The sequence below is a fragment of the Zootoca vivipara genome, chromosome 16 (genome assembly GCF_963506605.1).
Source record: "Zootoca vivipara chromosome 16, rZooViv1.1, whole genome shotgun sequence".
Lineage (NCBI taxonomy): Eukaryota > Metazoa > Chordata > Lepidosauria > Squamata > Lacertidae > Zootoca > Zootoca vivipara.
The window spans coordinates 11,550,152-11,577,314 of NC_083291.1; the positions used below are offsets into that span (position 1 = coordinate 11,550,152).

The 27,163-nt window shown below is 43.8% G+C and overlaps 1 protein-coding gene across 2 annotated transcripts in view; it reads right to left on the reverse strand.

Moving 5' to 3' along the window:
* Nucleotides 1–25,790, reverse strand: part of ZDHHC21 (zinc finger DHHC-type palmitoyltransferase 21) — a 51,814-nt gene extending 26,024 nt beyond the window's left edge. Inside the window, exons 1-6 of one of the 2 annotated variants that reach the window (XM_035141168.2) lie at nt 25,718–25,790; nt 18,900–19,000; nt 18,035–18,239; nt 16,176–16,274; nt 11,476–11,587; nt 7,648–7,786 (exon numbers count right to left, since the gene is read on the reverse strand). In XM_035141168.2, coding sequence (XP_034997059.2) covers nt 7,648–7,786; nt 11,476–11,587; nt 16,176–16,274; nt 18,035–18,188 — 504 coding nt within the window. In that variant the 5' untranslated portion in view covers nt 18,189–18,239; nt 18,900–19,000; nt 25,718–25,790. Of the gene's footprint in view, nt 1–7,647; nt 7,787–11,475; nt 11,588–16,175; nt 16,275–17,234; nt 17,364–18,034; nt 18,240–18,899; nt 19,001–25,717 lie in introns of those variants that run through there. The other variant, XM_060269254.1, reaches the window with a different exon arrangement.
* Between the last annotated feature and the right edge of the window lie 1,373 nt (nt 25,791–27,163).

A 27,163-nucleotide genomic window follows, 5' to 3' on the forward strand; every position in this document is an offset into this window, starting at 1 on the left:
AGAGCAACGGGAGCTGACCCCATTGCAGGGATTTGAACTGCCAACCTTCTGATTGGCAAGCCCAAGAGGCTCAGTGGTTTAGACCACAGAGCCACCCCAAGGTCCAACCCCCTGCAATGCAAGAATCTCAGCTACAGCATCCATGGCAGATGGCCATCCAACTTCTGCTTACAAACCTCCAAGGAGTCCACCACCTCCCGAGGGAGACCGTTCCACTGTCAAACAGCTCTTCTCGAGCTACGGAATGCCAGTTAAGTACAACCTGCTCTACACTTCCAGATTCTATATTCCCAATTCATTCTCAGTGAAAGACTCAGCCCCCTGACGCCTACAGAGAATGAGCAAAAATGTATGCACACCATACAGCTGTGTGTTTAAAGGGAAACTAGGTAGGAAATAGCAGAAGAAAAGGTTTGGATAAACAGTATTCCACAAAGAGAAATTGGAGCAAGCCAAAAGTGGCATATCACTGAGAGCTTAAGGGCAAGATCAGTCATATGTACCAGCCCACCCTGACTGCTTTTCATCTGCCACAGACAAGTACAAGTCAATGAGAATACAGTTGCCCGGGCTGAATACAGGGGGTGACCGTTTTACGCTGGTCCGACTGACAAGTGATCGCATGCATGCTTGGCACTGCAGACTCAGAAGTGGCCCAAAAATGAGGCCGGATGGAATGGGGCAGAGTTATGCATGTTCCACTGATGCAACATGGGGGTCAGGAATGGAACCCCTGCCCCAAATGGTTGCTGTCTATACTGCAAAGCTAAGACCAGAACCTTAACACCCTGTCACATTGACACACTGTCACAAGTACTAATGAAGGCACACCTCTTGGCCTTTGACATCTGAGGTGTGTGTTTTCAGGACTCAGCCTATTCCTGTGACTTTACTATTTCCAAATTTTAAATTGTTGCAGCTAAACCTGGGACCTACTGGTGAAGGTAGGCTGGTAATGCTGCTGCTGCTGCTGCTACTGCTGCTACTATTCTGTGAACCGCCCTGAGACCCTGAGGTATAGGGCAGTGTATGAATTCAATAAATAATAAATACCACCACCACTACTATTAAGAGTAAGAATAATGCACTCCTACTCAACCACTTGCAAATTCCAGCAGTGCCGTTTCCAAGGCCAAAATTCTGTACTCCCCTGCCTCTTGCTTTCTGCTCAATCTACTACATCATAGTTGTGACATCATAGAACTGGTGGCCCTGCCCTAAATCTACCTCTGCTCCTGCTCTCTTGCAAACCAAGATTCATAAACCGCCAAGCCACATCTTAGCTCCCATGCATTGTCAAAACAGGAGGCACACTCTTCATCCTGTTTAGATTTTTAAGCATTGGCTATATCACATTTTCTTATTGCTTTTATAAATCATTGCACTTGCATTTCTATTAGTGCTATATAGCTCCATGATGATGCCACGCATCCCAGTCTGAGTACTATTAAGCAGACAAGTGGATTATAAATACCGGTAAATATTATCCAGATTCCTCAGTATTGGAATGTGAACCATTAATTCATTAGATCTTTAACAAGAAGAAACATGCCCCAGTTCCTAGATACAATCACAAGGGAGTGTAAGCACTCATGTATCTTTCCTAAAATATGGCTGTACATATTCCAATATATGTTTGCTCATGTGAACATGCGAAAAAGGGTGGTGGTGGAATCAACTACATTCAACCCGAGGAATACGGTAATTCAAAAATATGAAACATGTCTTTAAAATACAGTACAAGGAGCTGATCATAGTCATGGGCTCTCAAATGTTACCACTTGACTTCCCAGAATGGACACTTCCCTTTGACAACAACACTCATGTGTACACCCATGATGTTTTCACATGATCTAGTTGATTGGTCTAAATGGATTTGGAAAAGGAGTAGACCTGGTGTGGACTATGGCTTCCACCAGCCCTGACAAGTAGCATATGGGGGTCCATGAAATGTTCTGAAGTTAAGAAGGGGTCCTTATATTTGTGAAGGTTAGGAACCACTGGATTAGAGCTTTCCTTCCTCAAACCAAATCAACGTACTTTCCTCCCATATAGTCAGAAATGGCAGAAAGGGAGGAGGAATTAAAGAACCTTTTAATGAGGGTGAAAGAGGAGAGCGCAAAATATGGTCTGAAGCTCAACATAAAAAAAAAAAAACCTAAGATCATGGCCACTGGTCCCATCACCTCCTGGCAAATAGAAGGGGAAGAAATGGAGGCAGTGAAAGATTTTACTTTCTTGGGCTCCTTGATCACTGCAGATGGTGACAGCAGTCACGAAATTAAAAGACACCTGCTTCTTGGGAGAAAAGCAATGACAAACCTAGACAGCATCTTAAAAAGCAGAGACATCACCTTGCCGACAAAGGTCCGTATAGTTAAAGCTATGGTTTTCCCAGTAGTGATGTATGGAAGTGAGAGCTGGACCATAAAGAAGGCTGATCACCGAAGAATTGATGCTTTTGAATTATGGTGCTGGAGGAGACTCTTGAGAGTCCCATGGACTGCTAGAAGATCAAACCTATCCATTCTGAAGGAAATCAGCCCTGAGTGCTCACTGGAAGGACAGATCGTGAAGCTGAGGCTCCAATACTTTGGCCACCTCACGAGAAAAGAAGACTTGCTGGAAAAGACCCTGATGTTGGGAAAGATGGAGGGCACTAGGAGAAGGGGACGACAGAGGATGAGATGGTTGGACAGTGTTCTCGAAGCTATGAACATGAGTTTGACCAAACTGTGGGAGGCAGTGGAAGACAGGAGTGCCTGGGGTCACGAAGAGTCGGACACGACTAAACGACTAAACAACACAGGATGACCACACTGCTTGTCTTAACCTAAAAACCAGATGCTGTGGTTTACAACCAGCTCTGGTCAGTTTCTCAGCAAGTCAGATTGAAACCTGGGGTCATGAAGCTGCCTTGTTTGAGTAACCAGTGTTAGCATGGATCCCTGATCTGCACTAAACTCTCCTGAAGCTCTCCTCCTGGCTGCGTGAGCCCAAGGGTTTCAGAGGTTCTTTCCTGCTCGTCCATGCAGTGCTGTTGTTGCCAAGTCAAAGCCGTCTCCCGCCAAACTGATGGACCTACGCCAAAAAATATTTGGGAAAGAGCGCAGGCACAACTTGCTTTTTTGCACAGTTTAAAGTTGCTTCAGCTGGCCAGCGTCAGGGCACAACCCAAGTTACAATGTAGAGGATCCAAAGTAGCAGGGTCCTGCTTTGCACAAGACCTTGGAAATCTTCTGCCAGAGCTAAATGACACAGTGGTCTTTCTCCACTTGGCATATGATCATTCCAGCAGATTTAACAAGACACAAAATATAGAGAGACGGAGACCCATGCTAGCCACTCTTGCTGTAAGCTGGTCAGGTACATCATACAGATGTTGTTTTCATACTTTCTGGAAAGCACAGCACTCCCTGGGAAAAGTTATACCTGTCAGATATGAAATAAGCAATCCTTTCTGACAGTGGCCAGGATACAAAAACCAACAGTCCCTTAATAGCTTTATACAGTTTCTTTTTAGCTCTTGTAGTAATACTGCTCCTCCTACTGGAGAAAAAGGACATTATCCGCAGCCTACCAAACGAATGAGAAAATACATATTATACTTTTAAGAAGTTCAATTTTTAAATACTTACGTTTTTATCCGGAAAAAGAAAAGAAAAGAAAAAAAGGTTCCTGTGGATCATACAAATAACAATCTCTTTCCTTAAATTAAATCTTATTCAGTAGCTAAAAAAAATAACAAAAGTCTACGGAACTGAAATGCCCTATGAGTATCAGTCAGAAAACATGGGGTGGATAAAAATAAATGCTTAATCTTAGATTTAATTTAACTGTGGTTTTACAAATTGCATTACAGGTAAATTCTAGTTTCATTCAGGTTGTTTAAAACGAGCAGAAGGCAGATAAGTCATTAACAGTGTGATCCTACAACCTGCAGTAAGTATGTGGATCTGTGACAACCTTTGTACATGTACGTCGACACAACAACAACAAAAATCCTTCCAGTAGCACCTTAAAGGTAAAGGTAAAGGGACCCCTGACCATTAGGTCCAGTCGCGGACGACTCTGGGGTTGCGGCACTCATCTCACTCTATAGGTTGAGGGACAGCTTCCAGGTCATGTGGCCAGCATGAATAAGCCGCTTCTGACAAACCACAGCACCACATGGAAACGCCGTTTACCTTCCCATCGGAGCAGTAGCTATTTATCTACTTGCACTTTGACGTGCTTTCGAACTCCTAGGTTGGCAGGAGCTGGGACCGAGCAACAGGAGTTCACCCCATCGCGGGGATTTGAACCGCCGACCTTCTGATCGGCAAGCCCTAGGCTCTGTGGTTTAACCCACAGCGAATTTGTCAATGGTATGAGCTTTCGTGTGCATGCACACTTCTTCAGATACACTGAAACAGAAGTCACCAGACCCTTATGTATAGTCAGAGGGTGGTGGGAATGGGTGGTTGGCTGATAGGTGTGGTAAACCTGTTGATGACTGTTAACGACTGCAATTGGTCTTACAGGAAAAAGCAAGGGGTGAGATGGCCAAAAATAGCTTTATCATGTATAATGAGATAAGAATCCAATGTCTCTATTCAGACCAGGTCTCTCCATGGTTTTAAGTTTGGTAATAAGTTGCAATTCAGCAACTTCTCTTTCCAGTCTATTTCTGAAATTCTTTTGTTATAACACAGCTACTTTGAGATCTTGTACAGAGTTCGTCTTCCTTTGTACATCTTCCTTTGTACATCTTGGTTGTTTGTTCATCTTTGTACGTGTTCATCTTCCTGTCATCATTAGCATTACAGAGAAGCTAAACATTCACAAGAAGCATTTGTGCCAATGAAGTTGCTTTGGATCAAATAGAAAACATACAAGACACAAAAAACATCTATTCAATGCAGTGGACAAATTCTGCTGCAAAACATTGACTGTACTAAGCTACTGTCTTAAACTGTACGTAATTTTTATAGGGCAATTAAATGGATATTGCTTGCTGTTTGTGTCCCTTAGCGTCAAACAGCAGAATGAGCGATTGGGTGGCAAGACATTTATGGGGGATATCAACTCCTCAGCTACACAGTCAGAAATGAGCCAAATAGTACACTGGTGTCATTTCTGAAGCTGGCTGAATTCCCATACATTTTTCAATCAGCTACCAATTCTGCAGAATTTTTTTTTTAATTGCGGCTATCAAATCATCTGAACCAAATCATTTGCCATATGCAAACAATACTGAATGCCAAAGGCGTGATTTTTTTTTAAAAAAAGCAAGAGGCTCTCAAAACATCAAAATCTATAATTTGGGCCCTATAATCAGTTTAATAAAAGTTGAGATATAAACAAGAGTTTTGCCCACACATGCAGCCCCTCTTCTGTTTCTTCCTTGGTGCGATCAATGATTAAACCAATAAGTATCTAATAAGCCATAGTTTCCCAACATTCCGAACTGCAAAAGTTTGCCCGCCAGCTTTAAAAACAGTCAGGATCTGAAACCGTGATTTTACGTTGGTTACAACTGATAGCTATGATAATACACCACATTAATCACCTGAGGCCCTTATCTGTGTTCCCATCTGTAAAAGATGACATTTCTCCCTTGACCATTTCCCTTATATATAAAAAATTGTTTTCAAAAGCTGATATATTCCATTCTTTAATGTTGCATCTCTCTTTCCATTTTGTACGCAATGCCTACACTGTGCTCCATATCTGTGAGGTCCTTTATGATAGAGGCCAAGGTCCTGTAAAAATACATGTCTGCAGGGCCAGATTTACCGGTAGGTTTGATGAGGCCCTAAGCTACTGAAGGCAATGGGGCCCTTTATATGTCCAGCTGTCCTTTGTCAACAACAAATTGTCACTGTTTTTTGTGTTGAACATATGCTATATGGCAATTTATGGACCTAATAGGTATCTAAAGCCATTTGTACACTAAAATATGTATTTTATCAAAGTAATTGTTGAACTGAAATACAATTGAGAAGAAGGATATTAAAACACTGTTGCTATATGTAGGTTTTATTTTATTTGTTTTTTTTTCCTTTTCTTTTTATCTTATATTTTGGAAATGTACATCCAGTTTTTTCCCCCTTTAATTTTTTTTGTGACCTACAAGAGAGCGGGCCCTAAGCTATAGCTTGTTTAGCTTATACGTAAAGCTTATACGCTAAGCAGACTGCGTGTCTGGCTTCTAGACCACTTTTTATCTGGGGAATATGACAACCCCAAAGATTGTACATTCCTGGGAGAATATACGTTCATGGCTCTTCGTGTATATGACATCCTATAATCAGGGTGGTTCAACATTTGGCTCTTAATACCTACTTGATATGCCTCAGAGCAAGTACCCATCCATGTCTCCTGAAGAGGTCCTAATTCAGTAAGACACTATGAACTTTGCACATGTGAAGGAAAGTGTTAACACTCAGATTCTGCCAACTCCCACCAGCAAACAGACTTGCTTACATCTGTGTAAAACACCCAGGTTGTCACAACTGGAAAGCTTGGCCACTGGTATGCCCTGATGTTTAAAGGTGCCCTAGGCATTTAAAGGTGCTCACATATGTCCCCAAGCTGGTATTAAAAAGAATAATGTGTAACATTTGTGTGCATGGAACCATTGTATTTCCTGCATAACATGTGTTAGTTGAAACAAAAAAAATAAATAAAAAATCCTTCCAGTAGCACCTTAGAGACCAACTAAGTTTGTCATAGGTATGACCCTACCTGACCGCGGACTGTCTCGCCAGAGTGGTGCATGCTCTAGTTATCTCTTGCTTGGATTACTGCAATGCGCTCTATGTGGGGCTACCTTTGAAGGTGACTCGGAAACTACAACTAATCCAGAATATGGCAGCTAGACTGGTGACTGGGAGCGGCCGCCAGGACCAAATAACACCCGTCCTGAGAGATCTACATTGGCTCCCAGTATGTTTCCGAGCACAATTCAAAGTGTTGGTGCTGACCTCTAAAGCCCTAAATGGCCTTTGGTCCTGTATACCTGAAGGAGCGTCTCCACCCCCATCGCTCAACCCGGACACTGAGATCCAGCACCGATGGCCTTCTGGCGGTTCCCTCACTGCGAGAAGCAAAGCTACAGGGAACCAGGCAGAGGGCCTTCTCGGTAGTGGCACCCACCCTGTGGAATGCCCTCCCATCAGAGGTCAGAGAGATAAACTACCTGACATTTAGAAAATACCTAAAGGCAGCCCTGTTTAGGGAAGTTTTTAATCTGTGATATTTTAATGTATTTTAATGTGTGTTGGAAGCCGCCCAGAGTGGCGGGGGAGACCCGGCCAGATGGGCGGGGTATTATTATTATTATTATTATTATTATTATTATTATTATTATTATTACCTTTCATTTTGCAGCAATTTTGCAGCTATTGCCGGGTGTTTGGCCCCCTCCTTATTTCCCTATTTGCTAGATGAATGGAAACAAATTCATACATTCACATATGTTAAACCAAATTCACATCTCTAATGTACCTGTAAGAACAGGTAAAATACACACACACACACACACACACACACACACACACACACACACACCTTAAAATAATTCACCATGCAGTTAACTATGCATAATAAACTGTGATGATGTTAACATTTATCCACGTCATGCAAGCATAATTTTTTTCTTACCCAATTAACTTTTTTAAGTGGCTCAAAGTAATAACAGTGGCAGAAATCAAGTAGCAGTGTATAAGAACTGAGAAGTTCTGTGTAGAAGCACAGCTGCAAAAACAGCCAGTGATTATCTTCACCAACGCAATTATTAATCCTGCAGAAAACAAGTGTAAACACACACAATGGAGCATTAGTGGCTTTCTAAATTTTAACAATGAAATAAGCCTTTCAAGCCAAACCAATGACCTACAAGTAGGGACAGGGCAGAAGGGGAAATGTCCACCACTTATCTCTTTGTACTTTCATTCCTCATCTACCTCATCTGTCCACAGTCTTCAGCTGTATGATTTGACTAGTAATCATGGCTTTTTACACACGAAGGCAATGTGGCTTTTGGTACACAGGGGAATTTGAGGGAGACACATTCTTCCACTCTTGATCTAGCATTCCTAGTATAAAAGTAGGGGGTGAAGATTCTGTACTAAATTCTGCTTCCCTTTTGTAACTAGAATCACCACATAGGACAGGCTGAATGAATTAATGAATCTTTATTTGCGCCAGTCATCGGCCATAGCAATAAAACAACAATACAATATACAAAGAATAGAAATAAAAAGTCATTTACATAAAATACATTTTAGGGTTTTGATTCAATAGTCAAGTAGAATCATAGAATCATAGAATCATAGAATCATAGAGTTGGAAGAGACCACAAGGGCCATCCAGTCCAACCCCCTGCCAAGCAGGAAACACCATCAAAGCATTCCTGACAGATGGCTGTCAAGCCTCTGCTTAAAGACCTCCAAAGAAGGAGAAGTAGTGGGTCTTATTCTGATTGCCCCAGCTAAAAACCTTGCAACCTTTGCTGTCACCTGCCAAGAGAAAGGGCACTGTGGCAGTGGTTGGGCGACCCGGAATGGACAATAAAAGAGGGGTGATAATCTCATTCCTCAAGTCTTTATAAAGAGTGCAAGCCAGAAGGGCATCTGACATTGATTCGGTACTGCCACCTCCACAGGGACATAAGCGTTTTTTTGTGTGGAATCTGTTGGAACCGTCCCTCAAGTACAGCCGGGGGCAATACATTCAATCTTGGGAGAGTAAAAGAGTGTCTATATTTTAGAATTGCTAGGTTAAGTAGATAGGGTGCCAGAGAGTTGAAATAGGAAGGTGGAAAATAGTCATACCATGGTCTTAGATGGGTTTAGATCAGGCATCCCCAAACTTCAGCCCTCCAGATGTTTTAGACTACTGTTCCCATCATCCCTTACCACTGGTCCTGTTAGCTAGGGATCATGGGAGTTGTAGGCCAAAACATCTGGAGGGCCGCAGTTTGGGGATGCCTGGTTTAGATGATCATATATTGATTCAGAAAGATATGAACAAGTCCTTTGGCTGCTCATGCAGCCTCTTCTCTCCTCCTTTTCATAGCATGCAGTGATTAAACACAGAAGTCTCCAATTAATCACAGTTACCCTACCAGTAATCGTGGCATCTTAACTCAACCTCAAACCATGTTTCAAAATCCTGGCTCGTAAGCATAGTTTTCCTGTTTAGATTATAGCTCGGTCAGTAGAGCATCTCAGGGTTGTGGGTTCAAGCACCACGTTGGGCGAAAAGATTCCTGCATTGCAGGGGGTTGGACTAGATGACCCTTGTGGTTCTTTCCAACTCTACAATTCTTTTTTATATATAATAATTTTATTGGTTTTTACAAATATTTTCCATCATAACATCTCATGGACATCAAATCAAATCTTTGGCTATCACAGCCGAAGACTTCCTTCAACCCCGTCTAATGGTTTTCTAAAATCATTTCTAATTCTGCATTTTATTACTATAATTATTGCTACCGTGTTTCTCCTAAAATAAGACACGTCTTATATTAATTTTTCCTCCAAAAAAACACACCACGGCTTATTTTCAGGGGATGTCTTATTTTTTAATTAAGTAGGGTACAGCAATCCACATTTATTCCATTATAATTAAGTTGCCCTTGCCGTTTGCTGGCTCTTGCTGGGCTGGGGCTCACCGCAGCGTGCGCTGCTGGCTTAGCCGGCTCCCGTTCAGTCGGAGCGCGGCGCGGCGCTGGGCTGGGGATCGGCGCGGGGATCTGGGGCTCCCGCTGGGCGGAGGATCGGCGCGGCGCGCGCTGCTGCGTTCGCCAGCTCCCGCTGGGTCGGGGCTCGGCAAAGCGCGCGCTGCTTGCCCTTGCCGTTTGTTGGCTCTTGCTGGGCTGGGGCTGCAGGCTTAGCCGGCTCCCGTTCAGTCGGAGTGCGGCGCGGCGCTGGGCTGGGGATCGGCGCGGGGATCTGGGGCTCCCGCTGGGCGGAGGATCGGCGCGGCGCGCGCTGCTGCGTTCGCCAGCTCCCGCTGGGTCGGGGCTCGGCAAAGCGCGCGCTGCTTGCCCTTGCCGTTTGTTGGCTCTTGCTGGGCTGGGGCTGCTGGCTTAGCCGGCTCCCGTTCAGTCGGAGCGCGGCGCGGCGCTGGGCTGGGGATCGGCGCGGGGATCTGGGGCTCCCGCTGGGCGGAGGATCGGCGCGGCGCGCGCTGCTGCGTTCGCCGGCTCCCGCTGGGTTGGGGCTCGGCAAAGCGCGCGCTGCTTGCCCTTGCCGTTTGTTGGCTCTTGCTGGGCTGGGGCTGCTGGCTTAGCCGGCTCCCGTTCAGTCGGAGCGCGGCGCGGCGCTGGGCTGTGGTTCCTGCTGGGCTGGGGATCGGCGCGGGGATCTGGGGCTCCCGCTGGGCTGGGGATTGGCGCGGCGCGCGTTGCTGCGTTCGCCGGCTCCCGCTGGGTCGGGGCTCGGCAAAGCGCGCGCTGCTTGCCCTTGCCGTTTGCTGGCTCGGCGCGGGGATCTGGGGCTCCCGCTGGGTCAGGGCTCTGCGTGGTGCGAGCTGCAGGTCGCGCAGGGTCCTGCTACTGTAGTCCGAGGCTCTGCGCAGCACGTGCTGCAGCTTCTCCCGGCTCCCAGTCCTTCTGCACTCCACGTGGGCATCCGCTTCCGGCAAGGACAGGAATCTTCCTTTTCCTGTTCCTTACGGAAGCGCCATTCAGCACGGTACGGTAGGTACCGGTACCCCTAAGACGTCTTATTTTCGGGGGATGTCTTATATTTTTTTGCCTGTAAAAGATCGTGCCATGGCTTATTTTAGAGGCACGTCTTATTTTAGGAGAAACACGGTATAGATCCAAATCCTAAATAAACTCATACTTAATCCCTTTGCAGTAATTTATATCATTCTCCTCACAAAACTTCTTGTAATCCTATAAGCGATGTCAATTCCAACTCTACAATTCTATGACTCTATGAAATGGGAAGCCATGGTTAACTGGAAACATCTGGGTTTCATTGCCGGTTAAAAATAAAGGAAGAGAAAAGGTTGAGCGGATGAGCGAATGCTTATATGGATCTCGGCATGGTATTTTAAAACAAAGTTATATTCTAGTACTAATAACCCATTTCCAAAACTTAATTGTGAAAACCAACATTTACATCTTGAATCCTAAAGTCACGTTTGGGGGGGGGGGGACCTGATGTTTATGGTGATATCATTATAGTGGTATCTTGGTTTAAGTACACAATTGGTTCCGGAAGTCTGTACTTAACCTGAAGCGGACTTAACCTGAAGCGAATTTTCGCATTGAAAGAAACGGAAAGTGGATTAATCCATTCCAGACGGTCCTCAGGGTAATTGTACTTAAACTGAAAGTTCTCAATCCGAAGCGTACTTAAACTGAGGTATGACTGTACTATGAAATACACAACTATTGGGAAACAATGTCAAACAATGATTAAATTAGCCGCCAGTGTGCCTAATTAGGATGTGGTGAGGCAATAAACTTACCACGGGCAATGATGATCCATTTTCCTAACACAGTGTCCACATCGACTGCAGTGGTGGGAACGCTTTGGTCTCATCATATTACATTTATTACATAATTCCCAAACGTCTCTTTCTAAGAAAGAAAGAAAATGCAGAGTAGGTTATTACAAACTCTCCACTCCTCCAGAATTGCCATTATGTTTTTGCTACTTTAAGACCCATAAATTGGGTGTTTTTATTGATGATTTTACAGGGAAAGAACGGAACGTACAAAAATGTCCCATGTTTGCATCCCGATAAGCCAAAATGCACCAGATGTTTTAGAAGGCCACTGTGATGGCTACAAAAGAGAAAAAGTAAATCTTCCCCCTTTAATTTAATCAAAGTGTAACCTATACAAGCTTTCAGTTTTACAGAACTCTTCATCATGCAAAATGAAATGCTCCCAGAATTTCAGGTAATGCGGTCTATAGATTTTACAAACATCAGAAGATGTCTTATACTGAGTCAGACTAATGGTCCATCAAGCAATCTATTGTGTCCAATACAATATGTTGTGGTGGGTGCTTGTTTGAGAGGTGCCTATGACAGTTTCTCTGGTTTGTGAAAAGGTTTGTGACACCTGCCATGATCAAACTACCTGCCTTCATCAAACTAATGCAGTGACTACAATGAAAATAACCTCTAGACCAGGCACCCCCAAACTTTGGCCCTCCAGATGTTTTGGGCTACAATTCCCATCTTCCCTGACCACTGGTCCTGTTAGCTAGGGATCATGGGAGTTGTAGGCCAAAACATCTGGAGGGCCGCAGTTTGGGGGTGCCTGCTCTAGACAGTAGTCTTAGTGTACATTAGGTCAATAGGACATAACAGAATTGCAAACTGTAAGTCCCATTTACAGTATTTCAAATTAACTTAGGTGCACCTAACACTCTCTGAATAGCACCTTTATGTACAGCTATTTTAAAATTAATTTGGTTTCTGATAATGCATTTGGTTTTGGAAAGGTGCATTTGTGGTGAAAGGGATTTGCATCCAAAGGCTTCCCCCTCTGGCAGGATACAATCCACAAGCTTGATTATTTGCTTTAAGTGAAGTGGAGACATAATTAGATTTTCATATTTGAGGATGGCAAAAGGAAAGCTGACCTGCCCTGAAACGGAAATGGAATCAGGCAAGGTGACATTTGCATGGTCATATCCTTCTCACTAATACACAAGTCATATACAGAATTGTTTTATAGGGTCTTTCAACCATTTCTTATTGAATTTGCTTATATAGACTCATTTATATATATATTTATGTAGGCTCAATTTTAAGTAGGAGAGCTGCCATGTTTCTCATCTTGCTGAAAAATGACATCATTTGCACATTGGCAGTATGGAAACCAAATATTCAAGATCATTAAACTAGTAATAATGCCAGATGGGAAACTGATTTTCAATCTGTTCCCATAAAGCCAATGTCACAAAGGTGTTACTCCTTAATAAGAGAGTAACCATTAACAGAAGGCAAGTTTTCCAATGTGATTTAAAACAGGCAACAAATGAATCTGACCATACCAGTTTGTGCAATAATACAGAAGCAAAGATAAAATTATCTCTGAAATGGTACAAAACCGTCTAAAATAACAGATACAAAATAACATCCATAATCAAAGCTCCTTTAGATTTATTTTGCAACAAAGTTTGTGGAGTTAGCTGGGTTTTGTTGGAGGGGTTTGTTGCTCTTGCTGTTTGTTTGTTTTTGTATCTTTATTATAGATCCCATGATTTATGTAACAATTGTTCAGTTTGGTTGTGTATTTTTAACGTCTTATATACTGTTTATGACCACTTTTGTTAGGTTGTAGTTATGCTTTCCCCCCCCCAAGTTGTAAGCCGCCTTGAGCATGGTTCGAACTGTGAAAAGGTAGCAAACAAGTAAAATGATAAAAAAATTCCTTCAGTAGCACCTTAAAGACCAACTAAGTTTTTATTTTGGTATGAGCTTTCGTGTGCATGCACACTTCTTCAGATACAGTGAAAAATCTGAAGAAGTGTGCATGCACACGAAAGCTCATACCAAAATAAAAAACTTAGTTGGTCTTTAAGGTGCTACTGAAGGAATTTTTTTATTTTACTTCGATCCAGACCAACACGGCTACCTACCTGTAACCAGTAAGTAAAATGATGTGCCGGTATTATGTATATATGTATGTACCTAAAGCTTTTAATTCAACAAAATCTAAAGGAATGTGCATACCAGAAAGCAGAAGTCATGAAGTACATTATGTTTTATCACAAATCAAATCTGATAGATTTAAATATGTTGGTGCAAAGTTTCTTGGAACCATTTCTAGTGGTACTGGTGCAAGACCGGTGACTTCAAAAACATTTCTTTGCTTCTGCTAAACCCCTAAAAGAAATATATAGTAGCTTACTGACTAATACACTTTGCTCCTGCAAAGTGGTTGCTCCTGCAAAGTGCTCCTGCAGAGTGGTTCCCCCAGCCACTCTGGGCGGCTTCCAACAAAATATTGAAATACAGAAATCCATCAAACATTAAAAGCTTCCCTAAAAGAATTGTTTCCATGTGGCTGCTCTGGTTCGCCAAAAGCGGCTTAGTCATGCTGGCCATATGATCCGGAAGTTGTCTGTGGACAAACGCCGGCTCCCTCGGCCTATAGAGCGAGATGAGCGCTGCAACCCCAAAGTTGTTTGCGACTGGACCTAACGGTCAGGGGTACCTTTACCTTTATCCCAATTTTAAAATCTGTTTCCTTCAGATAGGGCCTACACTGAACACCCACGTATCTCGCCTTTTCTGTCTGTCTAGCACAGGGGTCCCCAAACTAAGGCCCGGGCGCCGGATGCGGCCCAATCACCTTCTAAATCCAGCCCACGGACGGTCCGGGAATCAGCATGTTTTTATATGAGTAGACTGTGTCCTTTTATTTAAAATGCATCTCTGGGTTATTTGTGGGGCCTGCCTGGTGATTTTACATGAGTAGAATATGTCATTTTATTTAAAATGCATCTCTGGGTTATTTCTGGGGCATAGGAATTTGTTCATTTTTTTCCTTCAAAATATAGTCCGGCCCCCCACAAGGTCTGAGGGACCTGCCGAAAACGTTTGCTGACCCCTGGTCTAGCATTATTGTTGCTTTCAGCCTGTGACTCTTCCCCCACTCCAGCCTTTGCCCTTCCTATCCTCCCCCCCCCAATGAACAGACACACAATTTGCTGCTTAATTAGTCACCTTTCCATCAGCTCAAGCCACCCATTTTAACTCTAAACATGGGCAATGCATGGCCCCTACTGCTAGGTAGGAACAGGGCTTTTTTCAGCTGGAACAATGGGTGCCATCGCCATTCTAAGAGACTAAGAGAAGTGTTCATGGTGAGTTATGCACCTCTTTTCCTAGAAAGATAGCACAGGGTAGGAGTACAATATGACTACAATATGACTACAATAACACTTCCTGGTGTTGTCGCTGTAATTGAGTAGTTTAAAAACACACAGGACAATTCTATTTTTGAATGTTCATTAAATTAAGACCAACCCCCCCCCCAAAATGACAGTTCTAATACCCTTAATTCCATTAAATATCTTATCAAAGCACATGCTTCTATCTGCCTGATAAAGATCCAGGACACTGGTTGTTTAGTGTGCTGCAATTTTTAAAATTTATCTTTTGATGTATGAACCCCTTTTTTGCTCCAAGTAGTTTAAGTAGCATATAAGATACAAAAACTATGACCAATATTTCATTTAAAAACTAGCAGGGCACAAAGTATTTTATATTATTGCAGCTAAATAAATGTCACCATCACACCTGATACAGACAGAAAGTAGCAATAGAACTTGATGCCATTAGCGTGATGATAGCGCTGTGACCGAAATTCCTTGACAAACCACATCAAGTGGTTTCATGTAGATAGTAAAGACAGACTCAAACCACCACGGGTGTAAGTTCTACTCAAAGTAGACCCACTGAAAATAACATGATTAACTTAGGGCCATTAATTTCAACGGGTCTGCTATGAGTTGCATACAAGCTCACACCCGCTGGGTAACATTTAATCAGGGCAGTCTCAAGCACGTCGCGCGCCCTGGCGCTAAGGGGCGGAGATCGCTCCAGCGCCCCCGCCCTCGCAGGGTGCAGCATGGCTTCTGCGCGGCTTTGCCCTGCCTACCGGCCCGGCGCCCTAGCACCCTGCGCCACCGGGACTCTACCTAGAGCCGGCCCTGCATTTAATTCTCCTTTCACCGCATTCTGGAACTTCACTGTAAGATCTCAGTCCATGAAGGCAGCTTGAAAACTGGATGGGTATTGTGGTGAACACATTGAAAGCTGCTGAGAAATCTACGAGAGTCAACCAAAGCACATGCCTTGCGAACGGTAACCAAGGCAATATCTACCACAAACCCTGGCGAAAACTCAGATTGAAATCACAGAATCATAGAACTGGAAGGGATCCCAAGGGTCATTCTAGTCCAGCCTCCTGCAACGAGGAATCTCAGCTAAAGCATCCATGACAGATGGCCATCCAACCTCTGTTTAAAAACCTCCAAGGAAAGGGAGCCCACAACCTCCCAAGGGAGACCATTCTGACAGTTCTTACTGTCAGAAAGTTTTTCTCTGATGTTTAGGCAGAATCTCCTTTAGTCGGAATACATTTGAAATTGCACCTTTAAAAACAAAACAGCAGCATAAAGAAAGGCGATCCAAAACTGTACCTGTAACTGGTATCTTTGGGCTTTCAGGTAGTCTTCCTGGATCAGCTACTGAGGCTCTCAGTAATGAGACAACACAGAAAAATGCAACTAGGTAGTAACCTGTAAAATATAATGGCAGTCTTCTTAATGAAAATTTCACCAGGCTTTTCTCAAATTACTGAAGAAAATGAATTATATGCACATATCTGAAGGTTCAAATGCAGACTGCTCCACTTTTTGGAAGCAAAAGAAAATATGGGGAGAATAGAGAATATGTCTTGGTGCAACACACACAGCAATGATATAACCTACAGGTGGACTGACCTGCCACACAAATGGCAGAAGCAGTGAGGATTTGTGGCACTTCTGGTATGAATAAGTAGACTGATGGGCATGGCAGGTGGCAGAGAGTCTAGTCTATGCTACCAACTTCCTCTCTTATACCCCCATATTGCTCCCCAGCTCAGTGGACTAAGGGTATTACCACTCCAAGATATTAAAGGGTTGCAGGTGTACTGCAGCCCATAATAAGAGTGGTAGTACCTCAACCTCTGGACTTTTACTTGTGAAATATTTGTTAAAATATAATCTTACAGATACAAATGGGATTGACGGGAAATGGCAAATCGATTACTCAGACAGTCCGTCAGTATTTCCTGAAGGTATCATGCTAGGATCAGTAATCTCAAAACACCCCAGTCAAGCCTAATCTTCCTTCCAGTAGCACCTTAGAGACCAACTAAGTTTGTTATTGGTATGAGCTTTCATGTGCATGCACACAAAAGCTCATACCGATAACAAACTTAGTTGGTCTCTAAGGTGCTACTGGAAGGAATTTTTTTATCTTGTTTGTGAAATCATACATCCCTGGTACCTCTCGGTACATCTTTAGAGGGTTAATACCAACACATATTTTTAAAAGTTACTTCTTCTGGGAGGAAAGCAGAAAGGATAAACACTGCCCATGTGTGGATGGAACAAGAGGGAGCCACACACTAAAAAAAAAACAAAAACACTATGTTGCTGTGAAGAGGCAAGGGGAAATGTGCAAAAGAGTACAATGTATAAGTTTTGGACAACCTTTTGATATTCTTGAAAGCACTCCTGAACTTGTTTGCAGGCAGAATTACCAGGACAGCACTCTCAATCACCCCTTTCCTTTAGTTAGGGTTGACATACGTCTGGAAATTCCCGGACATATCCGGAATACTGCAGTCGGGCAGAAATATGCAAAATGTCTGTCAATCTAGATGTATGAAAAAAGCTCAACAACTTTTCTGTCCAGATTTATTGCAACTTTAGCTTCTGATCTTTACTTTTAAAGCTATTTATCTCTCCATCCAGATTATTCTTCTCTTTTGTCTCTTGGCTCCATCTGTTCTGCACAAGCTCACCTGCCAGCTCCCTTCTCACTCTCTTCTCCCATTTGTATCGCCATACAATCTGTTAAACCGGTTTTTATGCCTCCTGTCTTGAGAATATAGTCAGTGCACAAAGCCGATGCAGAACATATTGGGGAAAAGCTATGCAAATATCAAATTAGCTTACCTGAACAGAGTTACAATAACTGTGGATTTGCTTACGAAAGCCAATGAAAATATTGCAATGCTCACCATTCCCCCCCTCTGCAGTTATTGGGAACTCTTTTTTTTATTCCTTTATACATGATATTAAAAGAAATTGACTCTTTCCTTCAGAAGCCTCAAAAAAAGCAAAAAAACCTGCATATGATATATTTAACTGCTGTAATATGTCCGTTTGATTGGCTTTTAACTAATTACCCAATTAGTCAAACAGATAATAATTAAAAGTTTTTAACTGCCTGCAGTCGCACACTCAGTCCGAGTGGAATAAAAGAAATGGTGAGAAACGTTACTTACACAGTATCGTAACCAGTGATATATGCTCCTCTTCATAGTGTGGAAAGAGGATAATTTTTGGAATGAAGAACGTGTTGAAAAGCCAAACAAAGATAATCAGGCCCATACAGAACCAGCCCTGAGGATCAACAACAAAGTGAATCCGTAGACCCATTGTACATAATCTGAAGGCAGCTTGCTCCACGCAGAAAGGGGGGGACTAAGCCTAAGGAGGAAAATAACATTAATTAGTTTAGCAATTTTATGAAAGTTCCCAAGCTGCGTCAGTAACGCACAAATGAATGACACCACGCATAAAGGAAGCAACCTTCAGCTGTAGGTTAGAGACCACCTTAGAGACCAACTAAGTTTGTCATAGGAATGAGCTTTCTTCAGAAGTGTGCATGCACATGAAAGCTCATACCTATGACAAACTTAGTTGGTCTCTAAGGTGCTACTAGAAGGAACCCTCCCCCGCCCCCCAACTACGTCAGACCAACACGGCTACCTACCTGTAACTAGTACTTTTGAACAAACATTGCTTATCATTATTTTTACTTACAGTATTTATTTTTAGGGGCTTTACATTCAACACATAGTTCCTAGAGTGGTTTACAAAACAGATGACAATAAAACACACTAGGAAAAGCATTGTCATTAAAATAAATGATAAAACAGTATCTTAAAAAAAAGAGAGGGCAACAACCAAAAGCTTCAAAAGTTGGGGGAAAATAATAATAAGAAGAAGAAGAAGAAGAAGAAGAAGAAGAAGAGGAAGAAGGAGGTTTTGTGTTTTTTTGTTTTTGTTTTTTTTTGCTTGGTGCTGATAAGAGAGGAGCATAGGTGCCAGGCAATTCTACCTGGGAAGAGTAGCTACATTACGTACCTACAAAACCTTAGCCTTATCAGGATTAAGCTTCAGTTTGTTGGCTCTCATGAAGCCCATTACTGATTCCAGTCATTGACTCAGCACTTCTGCAACTTCACCTGAAATCAGACATAAAAAAGAAACAGAGTTGGGTGATTTATTATCCTGTTTCTACTGCAAACTAGCAATGGGGGCTTTGTGACAAAGTATTTTCTACAAATATTTCCCTAATAAAAATAAGGGAGAAACATTCCTATAGAACAGACCTTTTCTTCTTTTTCTTTTAAAGGTGAAAGTTGCACAGCCACCATCCTCTTGAGCACCTTGCTTAAGAACAAGATATTTGCAACTGACCAGGGCTTGTGAAATATTTGTTAAAATAATATGCGGGTGGCACTGTGGTCTAAACCACAGAGCCTAGGGCTTGCTGATCAGAAGGTTGGCGGTTTGAATCTCCACGACAGGGTGAGCTCCTGTTGCTCCTGCCAACCTAGCAGTTCGAAAGCACGTCAAAGTGCAAGTAGATAAATAGGTACCACTCCGATGGGAAGGTAAACGGCGTTTCCGTGCGCTGCTCTGGTTCGCCAGAAGCAGCTTTGTCATGCTGGCCACATGACCTGGAAGCAGTACGCTGGCTCCTTCAGCCAGTAAAGCGAGATGAGCACCGCAACCCCAGAGTCGTTCATGACTGGACCTAATGGTCAGGGGTGCCTTTACCTTTACCTTAGGACTTGTGATAGCCATGGGGGGGTCTGGTATAGGTTTCCTTAGGAACCATATCACAAACAGCTTTTCCAAGCTGGCCAGAATCACCCCATTTGCAAAAGGGCATTAACCACATCCTGGACTCAGATGGTATCAGCCATGCCAGGAAAGGGCCTGGAGGATATGTTATTGCTGCACCTCTCTAAGCAACTCATCCACATCCTCTGGTCATAGAATCATAGAACTGTAGAGTTGGAAAGAACCACAAGGGTCATCTAGTCCAATGCAGGAATCTTTTTTTGCTCAACATGGGGCTCAAACCCATGACACTAAGATTAAGAGTCTCATGTTCTACCGTACTAAACTAGACTAACCAGTGTTCTCAACATCTCCCTTGACTGAGCTATAGAAACGGAGGCATTTAAGTCAAGGAAAACATGAACGTTCCTGGACTAGGTTTTCAACAGAAGTACCCGTATATTCCGGCGTATAAGACGACTGGGCCTATAAGACGACCCTCAACTTTTCCAGTTAAAACATAGCGTTTGGGATATACTCGCCGTATAAGAAATACAACCTGGCGTATAAGACAATCTCTGACTTTTGAGAAGATTTTCCTGGGTTAAAAAGTAGTCTTATACGCAGGAATATACAGTGCTTGCTCTGCCAAACAGAGAACTTGACAAGGAAACTAAAAAAAAAGTCCCTCAGATTCCATCCGCCAAACATACTCATAGATCCATCATCCCTGTGGAGACTACCGCCAGTGTAAACTTCATTGGGAAATGATTTGATCGTGACATAGAATCAAACTCCCACAGGTTCAAATCAACTTGTTTAGGAGCAGGCTGTACATGATCATAAACTTTAAAGAAATCAGACATGTCTCTAAGTGGCGACTTTACTCTACTCCCAATTTCACACTTTGCCTCCAAACCATAAGTATAGATCAACCAAATGTGTTTCAAATCTCTCTCGAGCAACCCCCAAACTTCTCCTATATAAATTATGCACCTGCATCCAATTAAGAATTCAAGTAGTCATATTTAAAGTCCTACACCAGCTGGGCGGGGTAATAAATTAATATTATTATTACTATTATTATTACTACTACAAGTCAAACTGCATTTCTTCTTCTACACCTACACACACTGCCACTGAACTCCACCTAAATTCCTCTCTTACTTGAATATCACAGATTGCATGAACAGCCTTTCTAATCTTCTCACCACGTCACAACTAACTTTAAATAGCCGTTGCAACTCCTTTTACTTCTGTGAGCTCCATCAAGCACAGGAAACCAAACACAGAGCAGGTTGCCCGGCACATTTTCCTGTATTGTGCCATAAGTGCTGAGAATTTCATCAACATGTGCAACTTTAGGTGCTGTCTTAGCATATTGTGTTTTTGTTCAGATTAACAGATTTTGCATCTCTTATGATATCTGCCATATCAGGAAATTGGCACGGGCATTTTCTTTTTGCCGTAGTTAAAAAAAGTTTTCTTTACAAAGGTGCTACACATGTTAAATGCAGTTGCTTACATTTGGGTAAGATGGCAATGATGTTGCTAGGGGGTCTGTGGGAAAGGCCAGCATCACTGCTTCATCGGTTCTCATTTTTACAACCACAGAATCACAGAACTGTAGAGTTGGAAGGGACCCTGAGGGTCATCTAGTCCAACCCCCCGTGTTGCAGGAATCCTGCCCATAGCTGTCCTTGGGTGCATTATTGCAGTTTTGCCATTAATCATTGGAAGGCACAGCATAACAGCTAGGCATACCAGGGATGGGAAACCTGCAGCTGTCCAAATATTGCTGGACTCTTAACTCCCATCGACCCCAACCAGCCTGGCCAATGGCCAAGGATGATGGGAGTTGTAGTACAACAGAATCTGGACACCCACAGGTGTTCCACCCCAAGGCAGGCTCCTGTATGGCTGTGACAATCCTAAACAGGAAAGTAAATACCACTGAATTCAAAGTAAGCATGGTTGGGAACACGCTACAAGTTGTCTATCAGCAGAACTCTGCCAATTAGCCTCCTAGTGACAGCAAGAGTGATTAAACCGACAAATAATTATCGTAAAAAAAAAAAGAGGACGAGTTGTGAAACCAAGCGCTACAGAATCAAGAAAAATGCAAGCATAACAGAGGAAAGACTGCTACTGCTATTAAACTTTGCATAGCTGTCAAAGTGTTATACAGGAGGAAAACTTGGTTATCTGTAGTTTCTGGCAACAGTTGGAGACATTTTTGTTTCAACAAGCTTCTCCAGCTGCTTTAAGTGTTAATTTAGTAGTGTTTTTAAACCTGTCTTTAGTTATTTGCTTTTAGCATTTATTTAGTTTTTTTTTAAAAAAACTGTTTTTGAAATTATTCTTAGCCATTTTTGTGGTACATCTGTAAAATGCCTTTGAGACACACGTAAAAGGCAATTAACACATTAATTTAAAATTACTGTAAATGAATTCAACAAGTTTATGTGCAATCAAACCAAGGGACCTCCAGGGTGCTGGTAAACTTTTTCTTTGGTGTATGCATGTTTCCAAAGTGACACTGTTGTAAACCAGCCCTCTTAGAACACGCACCTATTAAGCAAATAATCTATTTCAAAAAGCTAATCCCAGTGTGCCACAAAAACGTTTAGCAGGCATTTCGCACCTTCAGTTGTACTACCTATATCATATATTGCTAATCTCAGCCAACTGCAAAACTAAAGAGCATGCTTTCACACAGCCAATAACAATTATTCCCAACAGACCTACTACATAAGTTGGTACATGCTTACACACAGAGCACAACTGTGGTTAAGGTAGAAATAACTATTAAAACTATCTTTTCTAATAATTTTCTGCCAGGTAATATAACAATCACTTAACATTTATATTGGCATCCAGGCACTTCACAGCCACAAACCAGTAATTCATAGCCATTAGTTCAATGGGTAGCTTGAACTTTATGATCTAATTATGGGCAAAATATATGAGCTGAAACAGGTCTGTGTGTGGTGACTTCATGGAGATCATTAACCCACTGCTAAGAGCGGGAAATGGCTCTTTGACTCAAACTGAGGATATTTTCTTACTGTTATCTGAAGGAAAGGAGTTTAGTAAACCAGGTGTGGCACAGGTTTATCTCCAAATGGAAGAGGAGGAGGAGGAGGAGGAGGAGGAGGAAGAAGAAGAAGAAGAAGAAGAAGAAGAAGGGGCGTCAAGTTTCTGACCACCATCAACAGTGAAAAGGGTTTGTTCCAGTGTAATAAATTGGTATTTGGAGTGGCACCTTCACTCGCAATTTGGTATACAGATACTATGACCAGTTACAGATACAATCTGGATGACATCATCTAGTGATGAGGATCAAATGAAGAACCTGGAACGTGTTCTCAAGAGGCTGAAGGAATGTGGATTATGAATCAACTGTGATAAATGTGAGCTCTTCAAGGAATGAGTTACGTACATGGGACAGACCGCAGGCACCAAATGACTACACAATTCACATGAAGAACTTGAACTTGGAGGCACTTTTGTTTCAGCAAGCTTTCCCAGGCACGTAATTTTAGCATGCAATTTTCAACCTGCGATTTTGGTAAAGATCTTTATTTTTTAAAATAACTTATTACAACACACTATATATAACCTGTGTTTTCTTTTTCAGTATCTTAAATTAATATTTCAAATCAAGTCACTTAAGAGTTATAGAGGTGTAGAGTTGGAAGGGATCCCAAGGGTCATCGAGTCCAATGTAGGAATCCTGCCCACAGCTGTCCCTGGGTGGGCTCGAACCACCAACCTTCCAGATGCATTGACCCACTGTGCCACAAGAGGGCCAGAAGCCTTTCGTTTGAGTAATCGGTATATAAATTTGGTTACTTAAAATAATCATCATCTAACAATTAAATAATTGCTGCCTTTGAACTGCCCCAGGTGATTGCTTCATTCCCTCAGCATTGCAACCTCTGACCCTGCCAGGCACTGGGGCTGCCAATCACTGGGATGTCTGCCCTGGCATTGGTGCTGCCAGTTATTCCCTCCCCATGAACATGCTTACTAGGCATTGGCAGCGCCTTTGTAGTCAAGTCGGGCAGCCACCACCATTCATCTCTCAAACTGTAATGCCCAACACAGGCAATGCATTTTTGGAAGTATGAGATGCATGGGCGTAGCCAGGATTTTTGTTAGGGGGGAGCAGCCAAAGGGGGAGGCAGAACCTCAGGTAATTGAGCACTTGCAAAGCTTTTCAATAATATGTGTGGATCTAGGCCCCACCCCTTTGGCTACGCCCATTATGAGATGACAGCTTCGTAGCACCAGCCCTACACATCACAGAAGCAATAGAAAGGTATTGGCCAAACTGGTTGGCCAACCACAACCTTTTTCTGCTCCAAAGCAATATAGAGAGCCAGGAAGTCTCAGGCCTGCCTCCCAGGAGAGCAAACATTGGGCTTTCTTAAACATGTGATATCGAGAAGCCAGGAACACAACAGCATTATTACTATTACTATTATTAATTTAATTTGTATACCGCCCCTTCAGGGTGGTTTAAAACATAGAAACACAAAAATATATCACATAGCAACAAACAAAAATAATAAAAAACCTCCCACCAGTTTAAATGGACACAGATTGTTTAATTAGCCAAACGCCTGGGAGAAGAGGAAGTTTTTGCTTGGCACCAACCGAACCTACCTGGGGAGACCATTTCACAAGCAGGGAGCTACCCAAAAAAGGCCTGTTCTCGTGTAGGCACCCTCTGGACCTTTCGCAGAGGAGGCACACAAAGAAGGGCCTCAGGTCGTGATCGCAAGGTCCAGGTTGGCTCATATGGGGAGAGGCGGTCCCCCCGAGATATTGCAGTCCTGAGCCATCTAAGGCTTTATAGGTCAAAACCAGCCCTTTGAATTGGCCCTGGAAACTAGCTGGTAGCCAGTGCAGTCGAGCCAAGATTGGCGTTATATGCTCAAACCATCCTGCCCCAGTGAGCAACCACAAATTCTGCACCAGCTTAAGTTTCCGAGCCGTCTTCACAAACAGCCCCACAAATAATGTGTTGCAGTGATCCAACCTGGTGGTTAGGCTGACTCGATAGGAGTGCAGCTGAACCACCAGCCGAAGCTGATGGAAGGCACTCTGCGCCACTACCGAGGCCACCTGAGCGTCAAGGGACAGCGATGACCCAGAAGCATCCTCAAGTTACATGTCCACACCTTCAGAGGCAGCGTAATCCCTTCAGGCGGGCTTTATTGGTCCTTGCCTAGCCGAGACACCTGGATCTCCTCAACTGCAAGCCAACAAGCTCCATGGAAGTGTCAAAAAGATGTGTGTGTGTGTTCCTCAACCCCTTCCCAGCTCCAAGCTTGGGCAGAAGGGTTCATGTTTGATGGTTCTTTGGACCATGAGGTGGTGGTGAGGGACACTGGGCTTGCAGATGGCCCTGGTGGTGGTGAAAAGCGAGGCTTCTCCTTGCCCAGATGTGAAGGTGAGGAAGAGGAAGGAGGAGAGGGAGAGGGAGAAGGAGAGGATGAGGGAGAAGGGGAGAAAGAGGGAGATGGAGAGGAAGAGGGAGGAGAGGGAGGAGAAGAGGGAGAGGGAGAAGGAGAAGGAGAGGAAGAGGTTGAGGGAGAGGGAGAGGAAAAGGAAGAGGGAGAGGGAGAGGGAGAGGGAGAAGGAGAGGGAGAAGGAGAGGGAGAAGGAGAGGGAGAGGGAGAGGAAGAGGGAGGAGAGGGAGAGAAGGAGAGGGAGAGGAAGAGGGAGAGGTTGAGGGAGATGAAAAGGAAGAGGGAGAAGGAGAGGGAGATGGAGAGGGAGAGGAAGAGGAAGGAGAGGGAGGGGGAGAGAGAGAAGAAAAGGGGGGGAGAGGGAGAAGGAGAGGAAGAGGGAGAGGGAGAGGAAGGAGGAGGAGAGGGAGAGGGAGAAGAAGAGGGAGAGGGAGAGGGAGAGGGAGAAGGAGAAGGAGAAGGAGAAGGAGAGGGAAACCTCGTCCCCACACCACCCTCCCCTCCCCTTCCCTTCCCCACTTCCCTCCCTCCCCCCCCACCCCGTTCTCCCTCCCCTTGCCCACAAGTGCAGGAGGGCCAGGAGCATCCCGGCCCACAGCGCCCCCTCGCGGCACTCCCCTTCCATCCACTCACCGGTGGGAGGCTCCGCCGACCCTCATGTGCCCCATGCACTCGGCCGTACTCCGGCTTCCGGCTGCTGTTCTGCGCACGCGCACCGAGGGGGAAGCAAAAAAAAAAAAGGCTCTCTCAGTCGGAGGAAGGACGCTGCGCGCTTCCCGCCCTTCGCCTCCTTTGCTGTCAAAACGACTTCCTGGCGCTTTTGCAGGCATCCTAGCAACGGGAGCGCGGGCGGAGGGGTCGCTTCTCCCTGGCCCAGAGAGCTGGGAAGTCTCTGGACAAGCGTGGAGCTACGGAAGTTGGGGAATTGCCGTGTCCCCGGCGGGCAGAGCAGAAGAAGCTATCCTCATAATAATAACCCAGCGCAAACTTTCTTGGGAGCATTAAGCCCCCGGTGGGACTTGCTTGTGAGCAAACATGAGAGGCGCCGCCTGCAAACAGCCTCGGCGCGCCTCAGGGAAGGCGGCGGCGGCGCGCTTCGGTTGCGGATCCAAACTGCTCCAAAATAGTTGGGTGTTTTTTAAGTGCCATGCCTGGGAACATTTGCTTAAAGCGCCTTATTCGTCGTTGCATGCCTCTTACTGCTTCGTGGTGTTACATTTGCAGGCTGAATGTTACTGTTACCATGAATCCGGAGTTACAATGTCGGATGGCTCCGTGCTTGCAGCCACCAGTGTGGGTTTCTGGGTGCAATCCTAAACGCGCTTTTTAGGAAATAAGCAGTGCTTTTTTTCTGGGGTGACGCAGGCGTTACGTATACCCCTAAACATTTTGTGAATCTTTGTACTTTTGTCCAGTGCTGGATTTACGTATAAGCTAAACAAGCTATAGCTTGGGGCAGACATCCCCAAACTTCAGCCCTCCAAACGTTTTGGACTACAATTCCCATCATCCCTGACCACTGGTCCTGTTAGCTAGGGATCATGGGAGTTGTAGGCCAGAATATCTGGAGGGCCGCAGTTTGGGGATGCCTGGATTAGGGTCCCACTCTCTTGCCCCCCCAAATCTACTTCTTAATTGTATTTCAGTTCAACATTTGATAAAATACTTACAGTATTTTGTTATGTGCAAATGGCTTTAGATACCTATTAGGTCCGTAAATTACCATATCGCATATATTCAACACAAAAAACAGTGACGATATGTTGTTGACAAAGGACAGCTGGACATATAAAGGGCCCCATTACCTTCAGTAGCTTAGGGCCTCGTCAAACCTAAATCCGGCCCTGATTTTCTCTATTTACTGTGTTTATTTTTCCCAATTTGAACTATAAAATGGCAATTTTCTTGAATGAAAATGAGAGTACCCCTAAACATTTTTTTAAAAGAAAAAAAAGCACTGGAAATAAGTACCGCTGAACTCTGTGGGACATAGGTGCCGGTTGCCAGAGTGCCTGAGCACCCACAAAATTACTCATGAAGGGGCCGGGCACCCACAAATTTCAGCACCAGTTTCATGCA